The sequence below is a fragment of the Rutidosis leptorrhynchoides genome, chromosome 1, assembly GCF_046630445.1.
Source record: "Rutidosis leptorrhynchoides isolate AG116_Rl617_1_P2 chromosome 1, CSIRO_AGI_Rlap_v1, whole genome shotgun sequence".
Lineage (NCBI taxonomy): Eukaryota > Viridiplantae > Streptophyta > Magnoliopsida > Asterales > Asteraceae > Rutidosis > Rutidosis leptorrhynchoides.
The window spans coordinates 63,000,249-63,022,074 of record NC_092333.1 but is presented as its reverse complement, the minus strand read 5'-3'; the positions used below and the strand labels follow the sequence as shown (position 1 = coordinate 63,022,074).

Genomic DNA, 21,826 nt, shown 5'->3' with positions numbered 1-21,826 from the left:
GGAATGTATAGGCGATACGGGTCGAGTGGTGAATGTGGGAAGGTCCGACTCTGGGACCGGGTTCTTGTTCAGGTTCAGATTATTATTTTTTATTTTTATTTTCTTTTAAGAAAATAAAATCAAAACGTTTTTTTTTTTTTTTTTTTTTTTTTTTTTTTTTTAAACGCCTATCAAACCAAAGCAAACCAACCATCTTAGAACCTAAAAAACACATCAAACTAACTAAATAATATCTATAACCGATTCTTGTCAAGCCAAATCTAACTACAATCAAATAAGCATGAACAAACAAAACTTCAAGAAGAAATAAGAATACACAAGACAAGTAAAAGTACATGAACCGCCAATCGAAATCTCAAACACAGCTGAATTTTTTACTGTAGGAGAAACTTTTTTGACCAAGTACATGATCACAAAAAAGTAAGAGTGAAAAATAAATTTAACAATTTATTTTACGTGTGAATGTATTTGAATATCAATTTATTTAACAGTTACATAAGCATATCACATTCTTTTCTAAAAAAAATGAAATTCAAATTATTGAAATGTAGTAAAAATATATCATAGCATGTTTTTCATTTTTTTTTTCTTAGCAAAAAACATGAAAATAAATTGATAAGGAATTTTCACGAAATTGTAAAAAATCAACAATTACATAATGTGTCAAGTTGGACTTACGTGATACTTGCCCAGTTTACTTTACAAACTAAATCACTATCGACAACCACATGCTAAATGCCTACACCAATTCAAATGTGCATTATTAACCAAGAAGCGACACTGCATCCTTGAATTAACAGCCATAGAAGAGACGTCCATATAAAATTGATGGGCCACACCCATCTATGACAATACAAACCATTAAAACACTTTCATCTTAAAACGATTATAGATTAAAATTTATCATCTTTGTCAACGTTAAGTAGAGTTGAAGACAACATAGCTATAAGAATGTTATATAACTTAAACAAATGGTCTTGAGAGGCTTAAAAGCCACAAAACAGACTCATCCTCATTCGCATAACCAAAATTATAAATTCTTCCAAGAGTATTTGCACATAATATATGTCCCCTAGTATTTTAAGAGTATTTGCACATAATCGAAATCCAAAATCTGAAATCCAAAATCCATCCTTATTCACGAACAACCCATATGTCTTAAAACTATTTAAGAAAGAACTTCAATGTTATCAAGCATGTACATACATAACATATGGATAACGATGTACTTATTTTTTCAAGTTAAAATAGTTAAAATAGTAAGTACTACTAGTTTAAGAAATACGGAGTAAATGACAATGACATATTTAAGATACACGAATGATTGGTCTCAAGTTTTAAAAATTGTACACGAATGATCCCAAAATTTAACTAAAGTTAATACCATCTAGTTAAACATATCACATGATCTTCACATGCTGGGCTTTGTCGTCTTTTAAATCTGCAATATGTTATAAGACGAAAAGGCCCAACATGTGAAGATCACATGATACATTTAATTAGTTGGTAGACAAAATTGCGCGGATGGTCCATCTTGTTTGTATCAAAATGCACGCTTAACCTTTATTTTTATTTTCGACCTAGATGACCCTGAACTATCACTTTTCGGCATGGATGACCCAACCATTAAACTCCGTTAGTTTTTGAACGTTAAGTCCGCTCACGTGACAAGCATGTGAGGGCAATTTTGTCCAAACACCAATCATTTAACAAAGATATATGAAATATTTTATTAATAGTGCCAAATTTAACAAAGTTCAAATTGAAAAGACAAAATGCTAAAATGGATACGGAGTCTATATCTTCTTCTGTCACCAACATACACGTGAAGAATTCCACTTACTGACTAACCGGAATATGAAAACAACTATGAGCTATAAAAAGGCTTAAAGTTACAAAATTTACAAAAATTATATAAAAGTTATAGTTTTAACAGACCACTGACCATATGCAAGCCAACAGCGATGTTCGTAACATTTATTCGTGTTTCAGTGGCGGTGTTGGTGAATTGATGACGATGAACGGTGATGATGAACCGATCGGAGTACAACGACATAGTCCGTCACCATCGTCGTCAGATGCCAGTATTCAATTCGTGCTTCAGTGGTGGTGTTGGTGAATTGATGACGATGAACGATGATGATGAATCGGTGAAGATGAACGATGCTACTGCTTGAATCGATGACGATGAATAATGGCTTGAATTGATGATGATGAATGATGGCTTGAATCGATGCTGCTGCTTCAAAAAAAAAAAAATTATGAGGGCAAATTGCCCAGAAAGGTAACATAAAAGACACTTTTTTCAATAAAGGATATATTCATTTTTTTATTGCCCATAAAGGTTTTTGATTTCAATTTAGTGCTTAGAAAGATCTATAATTGAAAAATAGTTGCAATTGAGGTAATTTTTGACATGTGTCATTTCTTAATTTTTGTTTTTGCTGACTTGTATATACCACATCAACCTTCCTTGCCACCTAATTTTTCAACCTCACTTTCAACCTTCACAACTCCTCAACCTTCATCTGCAACCACCACATCACGTCTTCAACCTTCATCTTCATCTTCACCCGCTGTCGTCGACCTTCATCTTCAACACCACAACTGATGTATCTTTTAGAGGTGTATGAAACGGTTATCAGTTTTATATTATTTACTACAGGAAATTACCTAAATTAAACTAAAACACAATAGGCAAGTATACCTATCGTATAGTAATATAGCTAGGGTAAAGTCCGGGAGGTCGATCCATGGACACTTTTATTGGGTGCTTTACTAGGTTATCTAGGTAAATTAAGTAACTAAGTTAGATTTAGTAATATATAGTAATTTTAGTAACTTCGGGGGATTTACCGTTTAACTACCGGTTCATCTTTTTAGCTTTTCTTTTTAATTTAAACAACAAGATAATAAATTTAAACTAGATTATAGCAATGAAGTAAATAAAAATTATTGCGGTAAATAAATATTACTTTAACTAAACGAGATGAAAATACAATAAAAGAGTATTATGCTTATTTAACTTCCGTAGTTACGATGTTTGACTTTTACTTTTTTACTTTTTTACCCTGGGTTAATTTTCTTTGCACCCATAGAATATTTAATATGTCCACCTGGAGTTGTCCAGCGTAGTCCTATAATTACAAGCATCAAATGCGAGTGTCCTCGTCATTCTATCTTGTAACCACAGTCAAATAACCTAACTAATTACTATTTAGATGGTTTGACGCGGTTGTCACGTATGTCAATAATTACACCAGTTGTCACTGAATGTAACCCACCTTAATTTTAACTAGTCTTTTAACCATTAATCCATTCACGTGTCCGTTTCAATGAATAATTTACCACATATATAAATAACCCGTCTTCCGTGTCCGATCAACGTATGTGATTATTTATACATATAGTAAATTATAAATAGTGGTAATTTAACAAGTTGTCACTTAATTATTTTACCATACCCATTAATAGTTAAAACCCCAATCAAATCAACCCATTTCCTATTTTTAGTCAAACATAATAACTACTTGGGTTAAATATGTGACGCCTCGTACAAAATCATCGTATACGGATCATCAACAACAGGATCATTACAAGGTCAAACACTATATGCTGTTTGAAAACCAGTTTGCATTCATAAAAAGACATAGCGTTTACAAAAGATAACGTGACACAAAGGTCGTTACAAAGTCATTATTTTTTGAAAATAACATAAATTACGAATACAAAAGAAAAGTTCCATAATTGAGACATCTCTAAGTTATGCAGCGGATATCTAACACAGCAGGTCCTTAACAGCAAGTCTAAACAGCATGACAGCAAGTCTAATAGCGGAAGCAACAAACCTCTAAGCACCTGAGAAAACATGCTTAAAAACGTCAACAATAATGTTGGTGAGCTATAGTTTAAGTTGTAACAGTAATATAAGATTGACCACGAGATTTCAATGTTTCAAAACAGTATGAAAAGTATATGTATAACCGTGGGCACATGGTAACTAGACTTAACGTAAATATAAATATCACCCCCTAAAAGTACACCTGGCGGGTGGGTATGTCCTCGAAGTATTAAACACCCGTTAAATGCTAGCGCGACTAGCCCGAGTGGGGATGTCAAACCCTATGGATCCATATCTAAGATTCACATCTACCGGTTCAAAAACCAATAGTTAAACGTTACCGTGCTAAGGGGAAAGTTTATGCCGTTATATATGTAACACCCCAGCTTAACATGACCACAATATTGTCCGCTTTACCCGCAGGCGCACGGCTTTTTCTTGGCGACCACACACGAGAAGCACTTTCCCAGGAGGTCACCCATCCTGGTAGTGCTCTTGCCCGAGCACGCTTAACTACAGCGTACTCACACATCTGCTCTGCCTGTGATCCCAAAACGCGTTGTGTCATTTAAGCGTGAGTATTACCTTATAATCCCATGATCACTCATGTTCGTGGGCACATCTGCTCTGCCTGTGATCCCAAAACGCGTTGTGTCATTTAAGCGTGAGTATTACCTTATAATTCCATGATCACTCATGTTCGTGGGCGATGTGGGATTTGCCTAGGGTGTTACATTAGGTGGTATCAGAGCCACTCATGTGTCGTTGGGGGTGGTGGGGCAAACCTCATCGAGGACGATAAGTCCCTGAGGGGGGGTGAATGTAACACCCTAGGCAAATCCCACATCGTCCACGAACATGAGTGATCATGGGATTATAAGGTAATACTCACGCTTAAATTACACAACGCGTTTTGGGACCACAGGCTGAGCAGGTGTGTGAGTACGTTGTGGTTAAGCGTGCTCGGGCGAGAGCACTACCAGGATGGGTGACCTCCTAGGAAAGTGCTTCTCGTGTGTGGTCGCCAAGAAAAAGCCGTGCGCCTGCGGGCAAAGCGAACAATATTGTGGTCATGTTAAGCTTGGGTGTTACAGAATAATGTAACACCCTAGGCAAATCCCACATCGCCCACGAACATGAGTGATCATGGGATTATAAGGTAATACTCACGCTTAAATGACACAACGCGTTTTGGGACCACAGGCAGAGCAGATGTGTGAGTACGCTGCAGTTAAGCGTCCTCGGGCGAGAGCACTACCAGGATGGGTGACCTCCTGGAAAAGTGCTTCTCGTGTGTGGTCGCCGAGAAAAAGCCGTGCGCCTGCGGGCAAAGCGGACAATATTGTGATCATGTTAAGCTGGGGTGTTACAGAATGGTATCAGAGCCACTCATGTGCCGTTGGGGGTGGTGGGGCAAACCTCATCGAGGACGATGAGTCCCTGAGGGGGGGTGAATGTAACACCCTAGGCAAATCCCACATCGCCCACGAACATGAGTGATCATGGGATTATAAGGTAATACTCACGCTTAAATGACACAACGCGTTTTGGGACCACAGGCAGAGCAGATGTGTGAGTACACTGCAGTTAAGCGTGCTCGGGCGAGAGCACTACCAGGATGGGTGACCTCCTGGGAAAGTGCTTCTCGTGTGTGGTCGCCGAGAAAAAGCCGTGCGCCTGCGGGCAAAGCGGACAATATTGTGATCATGTTAAGCTAGGGTGTTACATCGCATCTAATAAGCATTCGTTCATGATTTGAAAGACACGACTCAAAAGAGTCACCGAAGACTGAAAAGTCATTCATGAAAACTTCCATGCATTCTTTTATCATATCATGGAAATCGCCATCATGCACCTTTGAAAGGTTGCAGGGGCATTGCAAAGTCCGAATGGCATGCGTTTATATGCAAAAGTGCCATATGGGCATGTGAAGGTGGTTTTCTCTTAGTCTTCGGGTGCGATTGGGATTTGAAAATACCCTGAAAAACCATCAAGGAAACAATAGTAACTGTTTCCTGCTAACCTTTCCAACATTTGATCGATGAAAGGTAAGGGAAAATGATCTTTTCTGGTGGCGTCATTTAATTTTCTATAATCAATGCAAACACGCCATCCATTTACAGTCCGAGTAGGAATAAGCTCATCTTTTTCATTTGTCATCACGGTAATGCCACCTTTCTTAGGTACGCATTGCACCGGGCTTACCCATGGACTATCAAAGATGGAATAAATTAAACCTGCATCAAGTAGTTTAATTATCTATTTCTTCACCACATCTTGCATGTTAGGGTTTAGTCTTCGTTGATGTTGCACACAAGGTTTAAAATCATCTTCCATGAGAATTTTGTGTGTACAATATGAAGGAATTATACCCTTTATATCTTGAATCTTCCATGCAATAGCTGATTTGTGGGCTTTTAACACGGAAATCAATTGAGATTTTTCATTTTCGGAAAGGGAAGATGAGATGATTACATGTAATTGAGATTCACCATGCAAATATGCGTATTCCAAATGGTTTGGAAGTAGCTTTAATTCCAATGTTGGTGGTTCTTCAATCGATGATTTGTACCTGTATCTGTCTTCCTCTTTCAGAACTTGAAGTTCTTATGTTGTTGGTTCGTATTCATTAGCCATGAGTGTAGCTAATAATTCAGCTTCATCAATTGGTTCTGTTCCTTCTCCTAAAGAACATTCGCCCGTTCCTTGTAATTCTGAAAATTATTGTAACAATTCTTGATGTTCATCTATAGTTTGCATATAATAGCACGCGTCATCTGCAGATTAAGGTTGTTGCATGGCCTTATCAACAGAAAAGGTCACACTCTCGTCATCTATACTTAGGGTCAATTTCTTACCAAACACGTCTATTATTGCTCTAGCCGTGTTTAAGAATGGTCTTCCTAAAATAAGAGGAACTCGAGAATCTTCTTCCATATCCAGAATCACAAAATCTGCTGAGAATACTAAAGTACCAACTTTAACTAGCATATTCTCCATTATCCCTCTAGGATATTTGATTGATCGATCAGCTAGTTGTATGCTCATTCGTGTTGGTTTTAACTCTTCAAGGCCTAGTTTAACGTATAATGAATAAGGCATTAAGTTAATACTAGCACCTAAGTCTGCTAATGCTCTTATTGAATCAAGACTACCCATTAAACATGGAATTGTGAAACTTCCAGGTTCGGAGAGTTTTTCGGGTATCTTGTTCAATAATACTGCCGAACATCCATCATTCATTATGACAACTGAAAGTTCTTCCATTTTCTTTCTGTTTGTGATCAGGTCTTTCAAAAACTTCGCATATCTTGGCATTCCTGAAATTACATCGATGAAAGGAAGATCGACGTTTATTTGTTTGAACATGTCAAGAAACTTTGATTGTTCGGCCTCGAGTCTTTCTTTTCTTTGTTTGCTCGGGTAAGGAAGCGGTGGTTGATATGGTTTAACGTATGGTTTAGGTCGTACTGAACCTTCTGAGATTTCAACTTGTTGTTCATTGGTTTTCTCAACTACTGGTTTTGTCGCCTTCTCTGGTTCTGGTTGTGGTGGTGGAATAGGATAATTGGAAATGACTGGTATAACAGCTCGCGTAAGCGTCAAACCACTTCGGGTGATAATCGCTTTGGCTGTTTCGTTTCGAGGGTTGGTATTCGTGTTGCTCGGTAAATTCCCTGGCTTTCTTTCACCAATTAACCTTGCTAAGTTACTTACTTCTTGTTCCAAGTTTTGGATAGAAGCTTGTTGGTGTCTGAATGATTGCGAGTTTTGTTCATTTTGTTTTTGAGATGCAACAAACTGTGCTTGGGATTCCATGAGCTTTGTCATCATTTCCTCCAGGTTTGCCTTTTTCTCGTCAGTTTGTGGTGGCTTATTAAGAAAACCAGGTCTTTGCTGATTGCTAGGACCTTGTTGGTTATACGAGTTATTGTTGGGCCCATTTGGATTGTATGGGGTGTTGTAAGGTCGGTTGAAATTATTCCTTGGCGGTTGATAATTATTTTAATAATTATTTCCCGACCTTTGGTTCATGTAGGAAACATTCTCACGTTGTTCCATCGTTTGCTCAACACCGAAACAATGTTCATCAAATGTGGCCCCCCACACTGCTCACAACTGATTCGTATAGCGTGAATATCTTTAGTCATTTTTTCCATTCGTCTATCGACAGCATCTAACTTTGCAGAAATGGAATCAAAGTCATGGCTAGAATCGGCTCTAGCCGCTTTAGATGAACGAAAGATATCTTTTTCCTGGTGCCACTCATGTGAGTGGGATGTTGTATTATCAATAATTTTGTGAGCTTCAGTTGCGGTTTTCTTCATAATGGAACCACCAGCTGCAGTGTCGATGTCTTTTCGTGTAGCAACATCGCATCCTTGGTAGAATATTTTCACTATTTGATAAGTGTCTAAACCGTGCTGAGGACATCCTCTCAACAACTTTCCAAATCTTGTCCACGCCTCATATAATGTTTCATTTGACTTTTGCGCGAACGTAACAATTTCTCCTTGAAGTCTCACGGCTTTAGATGCCGGAAAGAATTGTTTAAGAAATTTCTCAACTAAAACATCTCATGTGTCAATCGCTCCTTCAGGTAACGATTCTAACCAATCTTTTGCTTCTCCCTTTAAGGTCCAGGGAAACAACATGAGATAGATCTGTTCATCCTCAACTTCTCTGATTTTAAATACGGTACAAATCCTATTAAAGGTTCGAAGATGTTCGTTTGGATCTTTTTTTGGCGTACCACTAAATTGGCATTGATTAGTTACCATGTGTAGGATTTGTCCTTTGATTTCATAATCTGGTGCATTAATGTCTGGTTGAGTAATGGCGTGACCTTGGCCAGTGCGTGTGGCTCGCATTCGATCCTCCATACTTAGAGGTTCCTGATTTTTCATGATTGAAATTGTTGAATCTGAATCACTAGAGGATTCTGATTTAATAGTTCCTTCCTCGACAACCTCTGGTTGAATGATTGGTGGTTCGGGAGAAATGATTAGTGGTTCAGGATCTCTGAATTGTCTTTGAATGTCCCTCGGGTTCTCAATTGTGAGGTCGGGTTCAAAAAAGGGATTATCGCAAATTTGAATTGGAGTACTTGTTTGACTGGATGATGATTCTAAAGAAAAATCAACGGCGACAATATTGACTAGATGTCTTGATCGAGTTACAGGTGGTGAACGTATGAAAGGTGATGAACGTCTTGCTCAGTGCATTCACTACTTAACCTATTACAACTAAGAATAATCTAAAACTTATAAACTAACTAATTTATTAATTTAAAAATTCTAAAAAAAATTGATAACTAAAAAATATTTATCATATTTATTATTTAAACTAATTTTATATTTTATAAACAAATCTTATATTTTAATACTAATTATCCTAAAATATCTAATTACTTAACTTAACAATTAAATAACCTAAATACTTATTATTAATTAAGTCAAAACCTAACTACTACTATTATTAATTAAAACCCTAAATAAAACTTTAATTATTATTAATTAAAGTATGATGACAGCACACGAATTCATTAAACTAAAACTTGCTTGTCCCAATATCAATTTTGACCATAATAACAATAATTTAGGTTTAAACAGATGCAACAATAATTGATAGAACATATATTCATTAAACTCGTCATTCAATATTGTCCATCAATTTTTTTTTCCGGTTTTGTGACCTTTTTTTTATTACTTTTATCTTATCTAACTTTTTTTTTTTTTTTTTTCAAACCATGACAGCAAATTCAAAATATACTATATAAAAGAAGAAGAGGACATAAGCAATTTAAAAATGATTAATCTACATATACACACAATTAACAAAAAAAAAAAAAAAACAAGGGATCATATGGATGATTAGGAATAATGCGAAGTCAGACGAATAATTGATTTCTTCTAATCAAATATGCATATACAAACACAAGAAGACAAGGGAGCAGAGATCTATGTGCACTGATAATTAGGCTTTTTTTTATTAACTTAAAACTAAAATTATCTATACTTTATATTTACGAGATTAAATCCTAAATACCCTATTGGACACAAAAAGTGTCCCCGGCAGCGACGCCAAAAAACTTGATGTATCTTTTAGGGGCGTATGAAACGGTTATCAGTTTTATAATATTTACTACAGGAAATTACCGAAATTAAACTAAAACACAATAGGCAAGTATACCTATCGTATAGTAATATAGCTAGGGTAAAGTCTGGGAGGTCGATCCATGGACACTTTTATTGGGTGCTTTACTAGGTTATCTAGGTAAATTAATCAACTAAGTTAGATTTAGTAATATATAGTAATTTTAGTAACTTCAGGGGATTTACCGTTTAACGACAGGTTTGTCTTTTTAGCTTTTCTTTTTAATTTAAACAACAAGATAATAAATTTAAACTAGATTATAGTAATGAAGTAAATAAAAATTACCGCGGTAAATAAATATTACTTTAACTAAACGAGATGAAAATACAATAAAAGAGTATTATGCTTATTTAACTTCCGTAGTTACGATGTTTGACTTTTACTTTTTTACCCTGGGTTAATTTTATTTGCACCCATAGAATATTTAATATGTCCACCTGGAGTTGTCCAGCGCAGTCCTATAATGTGACGATCGCTCCAAATCCATATGGACGAACACGTCATTCATCAATTTCATTGCGAGGTATTTGACCTCTATATGATACGTTTTGTAAACATTGCATTCTTTTGAAAAGGCACACCATAAATGAATATTTAAATCAAAAGTTTTCGACATCTGATGATTTCTACATATAGACAATCACCGTAAATAATAGTTTACAATAGTACTTTCGTTGACAATGCAGTCAAAATAAGATACATGGTGATGATTTGGTGAATGCAACATTTCCTTGAAAAATATGCCATGTAAGACTCCATGCACATAGCTTGTCTAACATATAAGCAAACAGCGGAAGACTTCTAGAAACCTGAGAATAAACATGCTTTAAAGTGTCAACACAAAGGTTGGTGAGTTCATAGTTTTATTGTTGAGCATAATCTGTATATAAAGGTGGATCACAAGATTTCAGTTGTTTCATCCGAAGCGTTTATCAAAAGATTCTACGAAATTGAGCACTCTGGTAACTAAACTTAACGTACATATAATTTATACCCTTTGTATAATCATCTTAATAATACACGCAAACCAACGTGTACGCTTCTCAAATAGCATACGTCCGTTAAAAGGCTAGTGCTCTAGCTCGAACGGGGATATCAAGCCCTATGGATCCATATATAACTACTCGCGCCCACCAGTTCATATAATCGGCAGTTACTAGTTACCAAAGCTAAGGGATTTTCGGTTCAAACTCGGTGTAGAATTTAGTATGTACTTGTATCCATTGCGTTTAAAATATAGTGCATGTATTCTCAGCCCAAAAATATAGATTGCAAAAGCAATTAAAAAGGGATCTATAAACTCACCTTAGCATCATATAAAGTCGTTCACCAAAATGTGACCGAAACTCGGATTACCAAATAACCGTAGATCTCAACCTAGAGAACATATGTTGGTCAATAAATGTCTATCAAGCTAGGTCAGGTCATAGTGTATCACAATCCTAATTCTCGAGATCGACATACAAAAGTTATCCAAAGTTGTTTCAAAAAGTCAATTTTGACATTTGTTTAACAAAACAAGACATGTCCTATATAAGGATTCATTTACTCGGCTGGTAATATTCAAAAATTCACTTTATCAATCTTATTAACAAGTTGTTTAAATATCAATTGCAGATTCAAAAGCAATTTTAATTACGCAGTTTCTAAATGAAAAGTTATTGATTTTTCGCCAGCTTTCCAACGACATGCATATCATATACCTTTTATCAGTAATATATGTATTTAATTCGTGATTCATCATAAACTGTTTAACGACAAAATTTAGCATACAAGCATGCATAAATATATATACTCGAGCACTAGACATGTATACACTATTAATATAAAAAAAATAAGATATGAATGCTCACGTATCAATATTGTGATTCAATATTGCAGAAAAGTACGTAGACGTAATGGAGATGATAAACACTAGGTTTGACTTGTGAATATTATCCATGAACATTACCCATAACCTCCATGGCAATAACCCATAATTTCCTTAGCTCCAGCTTGCTCGAAAACTCGTTTTGAAATCATTTGGACATCACTCCGTCGTAATATTTTATGTATATTATTATTTTTGTATCGTAAAAATAATAATACTAATACTATTAATAATAAGATTAATAATAATAATCTTAATATTAATAATATATATATATATATATATATATATATATATATATATATATATATATATATATATATATATATATATATATATATATATATATATATATATATATATATATATATATATATATATATATATATATATTTAGAGAGAGTCGAGAGATAGATATATGAATGAATCAGAAACAGAAATCGCGAATTTATAGATGTGGCCAGCAAAAGGGTACCATGCGATCGCATGGCTTCCCAAGCCATTTCCCATGCGATCGAATGGGAAGGTATGACAGCTCACAAATGTTTTTGTCCTACGCTTGTCGACATATTTATTAATTATATTTATAATTTATAATTTATATAATTAATTATATATTATATTAAATTCACGTGCATAGTTGACTTGTAATTTTTGTTCCGATAAGTCGTACGTCATCACGCGACTTATGTCCCAGTTCCGGTTTTTCGAACGTCCTTTCGTACGCTGAGAAAACTTGCATTTTTCGTTTCGTGATTCATACCTTTGTCAAAATATAGACTTAAATTATCCATAACTATGTCACTCGAAGTGTAGCTTTAATCAATTAAGTGTTTTGGTCATTTGCTTCTATAAATCATCGTCTCGTAGTATATACATATACATATATACATTTTCATTTTGAAATAGTATTTTACTGTAGCAAAGTTACTGTAGCAAAGTTTTTTACTGTAGCAAATAGTGATTTTCGAAAACACTGTAGCTTTTCGAGTACTGTAGCAATTCGAAAATACTGTAGCAAATTAGTGTTTTACTGGTTCATCTTAGACGTTTTAGTTAACTTATCTAATTATCAATCGAATCAATAATCGAATGTTACTATCGTTTACTAAATAACTTGAAATCATATATATATATATATATATATATATATATATATATATATATATATATATATATATATATATATATATATATATATATGCACATTAAGTTATATATATATTGTTCGTGAATCTACGAGAACAGTCAAAGAATAATTGATTACATGAATATAGTTCCAAAACTTTGAGACTCAACATTACAGACTTTGCTTATCGTGTCGAAAACATTAAATCATATAAAGATAAAGTTTAAATCTGGTCAGAAATTTTCGGTCATCACATAAAGATAAAGTTTAAATCCTCGTCATTCTATCTTGTAACCACAGTCAAATAACCTAACTAATTACTATTTAGATGGTTTGACGCGGTTGTCACATATGTCAATAATTACACCAATTGTCACTGAATGTAACCCACCTTAATTTTAACTAGTCTTTTAATCATTAATCCATTCACGTGTCCGTTTCAATGAATAATTTACCACATATATAAATAACCCGTCTTCCGTGTCCGGTCAACGCATGTGATTATTTATACATATAGTAAATTATAAATAGTGGTAATTTAACAAGTTGTCACTTAATTATTTTACCATACCCATTAATAGTTAAAACCCCAATCTCCCTTAAGGTCGTTCTTTATCTAAATATTAATCGTTGTACAAATTAAATCAACCCATTTCCTATTTTTAGTCAAACATAATAACTACTTGGGTTAAATAAGCATAATAACAAATTAGTTACAATACATAATAAAAGAGTAAATAAAACTTACACAAAAGTTCTTAGCTTCCATTAATTCGATGTGGTAGAAACTTGATAGAATTCACTCGTGCGATAATCTTTTTACAATACCCAAGCTACTAATTTACTACAAGTGAAATAGAAATTGAAACTGAAAATAAAAGTACTCCGTAACTTGACTACTTCTGAGCTCTCTCTGACTCCTCCTCTATCTTCTTATATCACATAAAGCAAGATTATAATAATGATTGGTGTTTGTGAGTTGTCTCCTCCCATATGCATCTATGACTTTTATCCAACTCAAAAGCACAAAGTAATTGTTCTTAATATATAAAGAATTATGAGTTATGGGTTGTGATTTGTGAGATGTGTCCCCAACCATATACGTACTCATCTTCATTTAAATATCAATTTTTGAATTGAATATATGATTGTGCCTTGAGTTGGTGAGCATTTGTCTGACCACTTGAATTATATATATGTTCAGTTCTATTGAGCATCCAATAATATACTCCGTAAAATCCATCGTGCATACCCCAACCATCCATGAATTCCGTATTGAAATTCTTCTTCTTATTTCTTTAAGATCAAAAGTAGCAGCCAACATGATAAGTGGAGACCAAGAACAACTTATTAATTTTATTTATATCTTGTGTGCTTTATTGACTTGTATCTTGCATTTCTTTCACTTGTACACTTTTAGATGATAATTTGTACCTTGTGTGTTTTGGCGTTTTCTTGACATATTCTTTAATCTTCATTTTCGCACTCCGTCTTCACTTTTATTTATTTATACAATCACAATAGAAAAGTGATATAAAAACATATACAAACTTATTATTTCGGACTGATATTGCGCCTGCATATATGTTCATTTTGAGCAATATCAAAATCCCCACACTTGAACATTGCTTGTCCCCAAGCAAATACTGAATTAAAACTGCTCCGATAATAGAAAATCACACTTCACACAATTTACTCCTTTATTTTCACACTCTATTTTTCACACTTTATACAATGATAATGATTTCTTTTTCACGTCACGATACAAATTCCGTCAATTCAATTCATAACACGAACAAGTTTCAAGTTAATGAAAAAAAAAATTTGTTTATTATAAATGGTACGAGTACTAAACGAGTTTGTTTATTAAACGAGTACTAAACGAGTACTAAACGAGTTTGTTTATTATAGTCTGCCTATTACAAAAAAAATTTCAATTAATTAATTGCTCTTGAATGTACAGCATGCATCAAAGAAAAAGTGTCAACATATTCTCGAAAAGGCTTTGATTAACCCACTTAGGCCCTCTTTGGCTCACGGAACTCAATGGGATTCCGGCGGAATTGGAATTGAATTTAGACACGCGTTGTATCTAAATTCAATTCCAATTCCGCCGGAATCTCATTGAATTCAATGAGCCAAACGGCCCATTAGATTCAAAGGGAGCTTTATTTTGGGATCCATCTAGGCAACATTTAACACAACTTGTATATGTCTTTAATTTGAATACAATGATACATATAAAACACATACATGTACATATATGTACACAGATGTATGAATACATGCATACATATCATCCCAACAATCCCTTAGAATGCAGTTTGTACATTAATTTTTTACAGTTCATGATTATGCCTTATGCGCCATCAACACCAATAGTTGCAAAATCGTACCATTACCTTTGAAGGTGTAAATTTCAACCCATTTATCTACTTATGGGTCATACTCGATTTGAGTGGTAAATTATATGTCAAATGAGTCAAGTAAAAAAATTATCTGAAAGAAAAACAGGTCAGCGACCAAAAACGTCAAACAAGTTTAAAGTTGCTCATATCTATCTATTATCTATTATAATATATATATTGTTATGACAATTTTCCTAGCGCACCCACACTAGCGGAAGCGAGGATATAATTGTTTGAGACAAACTTGCGAGAAATAATAGAATGCAAAATAAAGTAACTGATAATACGACGATTTAACGTGGTTCGGCAAACCCTGCCTACGTCCACCCCAAGAGTCTCCTTTATTCTTATAATATAAAAGAACCCGGTACAAGAAAAAGTACACTATGAGTAAACCCAAACCCAAGCCCCTTAGATTTTAGTATAAAATCTAAGTTTCCCGTACACTCTTTTACACTCCTTACAAGAATAAAACTCTCAACCTCACAAATAAACACACTCCGTTGATAAACCCTATCAACTATGTTTTTCCCATTTGTGACTTGATCCCTTTCTCTGGATCACTTGATCCCACTCTTGGATGATTTCAACAAGCTAGATATCCTTGTATTTATAATGTTTCCTTCCTAATGTGAAAACCACATATGAAAACATTTCCAACAAATGTAGCGACACTAGCCTATCATTTTGACTTCACAATTGTCACATGTGAAAAACAACTTCATCCTTATTTGACTTGTAAATGTGAGCCACAATTAAACATGTCAAAATTCACGTGGTTGGTAACCACCATCCAACAATCTCCACCTTGGCGAACATTTATCTTCTTCGTCACCGAAAATACTAACACCAAGTATTTTCACCATTAGCCTCCTTATCCCCACTGCACACACCTTGAATCACCTCGGTCCTAAACTCGGATTCAAATAAACTGGCCAATAATCATGTGCAGCTAACCCTATCAACTTACCTAGTTGACACCGGAGAGGAGTCTCGAATCACCTCTACCACCACAGTAGGATTTTCCTTCTCACCATCGTCTACCTTGGTCAAACATGTCCCAACATGTTCCCGACCTGTTTTCCGCGTGCACGCTTTCTAAACCTTCGAGACACGAGTACATTTTGTACTCGCCACCAGACGATATAAACCCTCATACTTCTCTCCCGTCATCAGGACCTCATCTTGAGCAGAAGTAGAACTTTTGGAGACTGTGAGAACATCTCCCACCGGTACATTAACTGCTACCGCAGCCGATGAACCCCCAGATTTACCTTCACCATTCTTCCAGAGTGGACAATCCTTCCTTAGTTACCCCACTCATGACATTTGAAACACTGGATACCCTTCACGCCGTCTCCTGATCTAGACCTACTGTTATCGCTACATCTCTTCTCGGCAAACCTTCCCCTTCCATGACCAACCATAGCAAACCCATGCTCAAAACAGTCATCGGATCTTCGTCTCTTATCCTGCGAACTGGGAAGAGAGGCAAGAAGAATAAGGGTCTTATCTTCTTCCTCCTTTAAACTTCAACTTATTCAAATTGATTAACCAGACCATTAAACACATCCATGTGTTCAATAATGTACCAATCGTCAACCACCATCTCAAATGGCTCCTCCTTAAATTGCATACCGCCGTTTCTCGCCATCTCCAAACAAAAACTATCCGAAACACCTGGATGCTCTGATACCACTTGTTATGACAATTTTCCTAGCGCACCCACACTAGCGGAAGCGAGGATATAATTGTTTGAGACAAACTTGCGAGAAATAATAGAATGCAAAATAAAGTAACTGATAACACGACGATTTAACGTGGTTCAGCAAACCCTGCCTACGTCCACCCCAAGAGTCTCCTTTATTCTTATAATATAAAAGAACCCGGTACAAGAAAAAGTACACTATGAGTAAACCCAAACCCAAACCCCTTAGATTTTAGTATAAAATCTAAGTTTCTCGTACACTCTTTTACACTCCTTACAAGAATAAAACTCTCAACCTCACAAATAAACACACTCCGTTGATAAACCCTATCAACTATGTTTTTCCCATTTGTGACTTGATCCCTTTCTCTGGATCACTTGATCCCACTCTTGGATGATTTCAACAAGCTAGATATCCTTGTATTTATAATGTTTCCTTCCTAATGTGAAAACCACATATGAAAACATTTCCAACAAATGTAGCGACACTAGCCTACCATTTTGACTTCACAATTGTCACATGTGAAAAACAACTTCATCCTTATTTGACTTGTAAATGTGAGCCACAATTAAACATGTCAAAATTCATGTGGTTGGTAACCACCATCCAACATATATGATCTCTCAAATCTTGCATAAATCTTAATGATGTTTTAATGGTTGTGTAGCTTACCAGCAAGCACAAAAGTCCAAAACTGAGTAGTAAAAATGAAAATGCTGGTGTGTGTACAGGACAAGAAAGCGAGAGTAGTAATACAAAGGTTGAAATAATAAGGCGCAAGTGTGTAAAAATTTACCCATACGCGAATATATATAATAATCTGTATATGTGTATCTATAATATAATGTATGTATGTAGATGTAAACATCAGTATTCACATCTTATCTGGGTCTGATAAGATCCTTTCGATCTCTTCTAGAAGGCGTTCCTTTTCATCTCTCATTTCCTCATGCTGCTTTTGGAGCTCTTCGATTTGCTTAGTTTGTTCTGAATCTTTCCTGAAATGTATTTCATGCATAGTAGTTTTTCAAAAAGTATCATGTATTATCAATATGAATATATGATATATGATTTTTTTATGATCATTACATCTTTAGATACGTACCTATTCATGAAAGCCAGGTTAAGTTTAAGCGACCGAACTTCCTTCTCAAGATTTTCACATCGCTTGAGAATAGACTGCATGTCTGATGATGTTGCAGGGGTTTGAGTTCTTCCCTTTGCTTCTGCCATTCTACATCCAAATTGTCACACATCATGTAAATGAGTCAAAATAGCCACTTTGCATAAAAGATAACCGAATGAATCGTGAAATAAGAATCAAGCTAGACATGTCTAGTTATTATGCATTTAAGTAATACAATAAGAATAAGTTTTTTCTATCCTAGTTTAACCAAAGATAGAATAGTATAGAATTACATACTTTCGTGACCTTTCGACCCTGCGTTTCTTTGTAGGATCTTTGCTGTCCGCTGCATAAATAAAGAAGATTATTGAAGCTGGCATAAATTAGTATCTTATGTACTGGAAATTGAGTTAAGGTTGAATATTGGAATGACATATGAATTAGAGATAAAATAAAAATAGAGTAACTTAGTCATAAATAGTCTACATTTGACTTTTGAGAGTCAAGTGATTACAAAATTGGATGTTGCATCTAATTATATTAAAGTTGTATGTTATAACTTCTTATAATAAATTAAAATGGCCCCAGTGAATTGCAGGCTGAATGATCATATACACGGAGAACTGTTTACACCTAATAAGAAAAAAAAAAGAGAAAAAGAGATTAAACTGTCTCCAAAATTACCTGAAATGGCTGATGTCACTGATCCAAATCGAATTAAGTTTTTCTTCGGCTGGAAAAACACAACCAATAAAGAATTAGTATACTGTATATTAATTTTGTTTTCATGTACTAAATGAACATAAAACAATAATGTCACATATCTCATTCTTGCAGTTTTAGCTTAAGAAGATACTGACTGTATGTGTCATCAGCTCAACAAACAAACAAATCCCTTTGTCACATGAAATTAGAAATGTTTATAATTTACAGTATCCTATTCACACATTTTGATCATGACGAGAATTCTTCGATTATGTTTTGGCTCCAATACATGTTGCAGTAACTACTTTCAGTAGAAAAACAAACCTTGCGGTCCTCTTGAACGTTATCATACATCTGTTCCCTTGTATCTGTTAACCGGTGCAGGAAAAAAACAAGTTTTTAGACAAATCTATATAAATATAAGAAAGTTGTTTCACATTTTCTTTTATAAACTACATCAAAATGGCATATCTTTCTATCTTTAAGCAAATTGAGATTTCATGTCATCTCATGATAAAGTAGAGTATAGAAGTCCAAAGGTGATTTTTTGACCCAAACCCGTTTTGACCCCTTAGCCGACCCTGTTATAGGTGGATGCAAACCAGTACCTTTTACTAGTGTTTGACCAGAGTTGCTGGGACCATCACATGCATCACAACAATTTGACATTACAGGTGCAGCAGCAGACGATTCACTCTGTGAAGGTTCTCTAGATGCAAAACTCATCTGTATCTGATTAGTGGGGGCCACAAAGTTGTCCCGGTCAGCATCTTGAGTGGTTCTAAAAAACCCCTGATCGTGGTGCGTTTCTTGTTCCTCAAAACTATGAACTTCGTTTATATGATTTGCGCTTGAATAATCAAAGACCTCTTGTTGACCAGCATAATACCCTAACGAACCATCTTCAACAGCTTCTTTTTCAAGTTGGTTGCTAAGCCTCTTGCGTTCTAGCGTACCTTTTAACATGCTCACAACCGAAGAAACCTTATCAACGGATGATGACAAGTTAGACGGGGGCATGAACCTGTTGTCCAATTGATTAGGCATGTCGTACAACGAAGCCTCGTTGAATGAACCTTGGTCGACAAATTCCTGTTTCGGATGGTTGACTTGACTTTGACTCCCTGATGCATGATGCATTGCTTCCATTCCTATTGTTGTCTGAGAGTTTTGCATTGCAACATACCTCCTCCTAAAACATAGTCGATTCATTGTTATGTTAAAACAAGAATCTTTGGTCCGGGTTAGGTTGAACGGAACACTTTTTGTACCGAATATGATTCCAAAAGTGATATTATTTCGGTATAAATCAATTATTTGAACCAAACAAATTTGAGGGTTATATGCTAGAAAATGAACATTGAATGAATTTCATTCTAGTGGGACCCATTTGAAGCTTTAGAAATAAGTCATAACCGTATGTTGCAGTTGTTGATTAGAGTTAGATTTTGTTTCCCATTGTATCGGTTTGTACTATGTTAATCTTCAGATCTGTTTATATAATATTATGTATTTTCACAAAAAAATATACTCCGTATAATAAAATAAAAATGCGAGTCGAAATAGCTACCTCTACTTCATTATTAATACCTTAATTCAGAGGAACGGCTTCTCGTCATAGGTTGAGAACTATTGAACCATGCCTGCAAAAAAACGCACGACACGAAGTAAGACTAGAAGCAAACGCCATATGTTTGGTAAAGAGTATCGAAATTAACAAACCTTAGCCAAGTACAAGTTGCTACCCTGCAACCCCCTTTCAGACACATTCCTAATGAAAATATACAAATATATTCAGTATTAAAACCATCTTAAATCTCAAACACAGATAATTAACCGATCGCCACTAAAACATCAAGTACCTCGTAGACTGGTCAACTGTGTCATTTGAGGGTTCGCCAATGACTGTCAACGAGCTTTGTGGTATCAGATTATCATTACTTTTATTTCTTTCAATGGAACCCCAATTTTGGTGACTAGGTAAAGTAACTTGTTCAGCAAGCATCCTGTGGTTCACATGAACTTGTAAATATTAAATATTAAATATTAAATATGAAAAATTAAGAAAATACAAAAAATTATTTGCTGAGACATGATCACTGTGAAAGCAAACTTACATCCGTGATAGTTGACGAGAACGGTTATGAACTACACTTGTTGGATTGTGGCCTTGATTCTAGTAACCAATATTGAATACTTCAGTAAAAAATCATAGATGAATAACAAAAAAGTAACAACATCAAAATAGTAACAAACATAAATTATGAATTTTAGTGTTCCGTATTAATTAATTGCTTGCCTCTCCAGTAGTGAGCCAGTTTTTGAATAGTTCTTCACTATCCGCCCTGAAATTATTAGAATTAGTAATATTCTTAAAACCGAGCATCTCCATCGTCGGTGCTGGCATGCCAACTGGACTCTCCATCAACGTTGTTATAAACATATCTTCACTCGTGTTTCTATACAAATCCGAAAACCCTCTTCCCTCCATTTCTCTTTTTGAATCCTTAGATACGTAGACGTACTCAAATTTAGCTACTTCTCCAAATGATTCACAAACAAATTATCAACAAAATTTCTCCTTTTTCATCATTAGATCATAATAACATAACTGTATCATTAAAAAAAATTGCAAAAAATTGCAGCCACTATATAATACAACAGTTAACAATTGAGTTTGTAAGAACTTTCAGAATTCAGAAAGAAGAGATTTTGTTCTTGATGTGTCTTCTATAGCAATCAACATATGACAAATAGATAAAATGCAAGTAGGATCATTAAAGTATATGAAAACCAGTGATTAGCTATCAGAAAGTCAAACTCCATAAACTAATGACTGGCCTGACGTATACTAGACGATATACGCGTATTCTTCTCAGTTT

General features: G+C 34.9%; 1 protein-coding gene across 1 annotated transcript; it reads right to left on the bottom strand.

Annotated features, from left to right (window-relative positions):
* Positions 1-17,987: 17,987 nt before the first annotated feature.
* LOC139860706 (protein CYCLOPS-like) lies at positions 17,988-21,435 on the bottom strand. The gene is made up of 11 exons (XM_071849357.1): positions 21,244-21,435; positions 21,062-21,120; positions 20,807-20,950; positions 20,667-20,700; positions 20,535-20,587; positions 19,547-20,136; positions 19,269-19,312; positions 18,909-18,972; positions 18,537-18,585; positions 18,219-18,347; positions 17,988-18,111 (listed from the first exon to the last, which is right to left on the bottom strand). Exons 1-11 carry the CDS (start codon positions 21,433-21,435, stop codon positions 17,988-17,990), a joined length of 1,482 nt encoding a protein of 493 aa, XP_071705458.1.
* Positions 21,436-21,826: the final 391 nt, after the last annotated feature.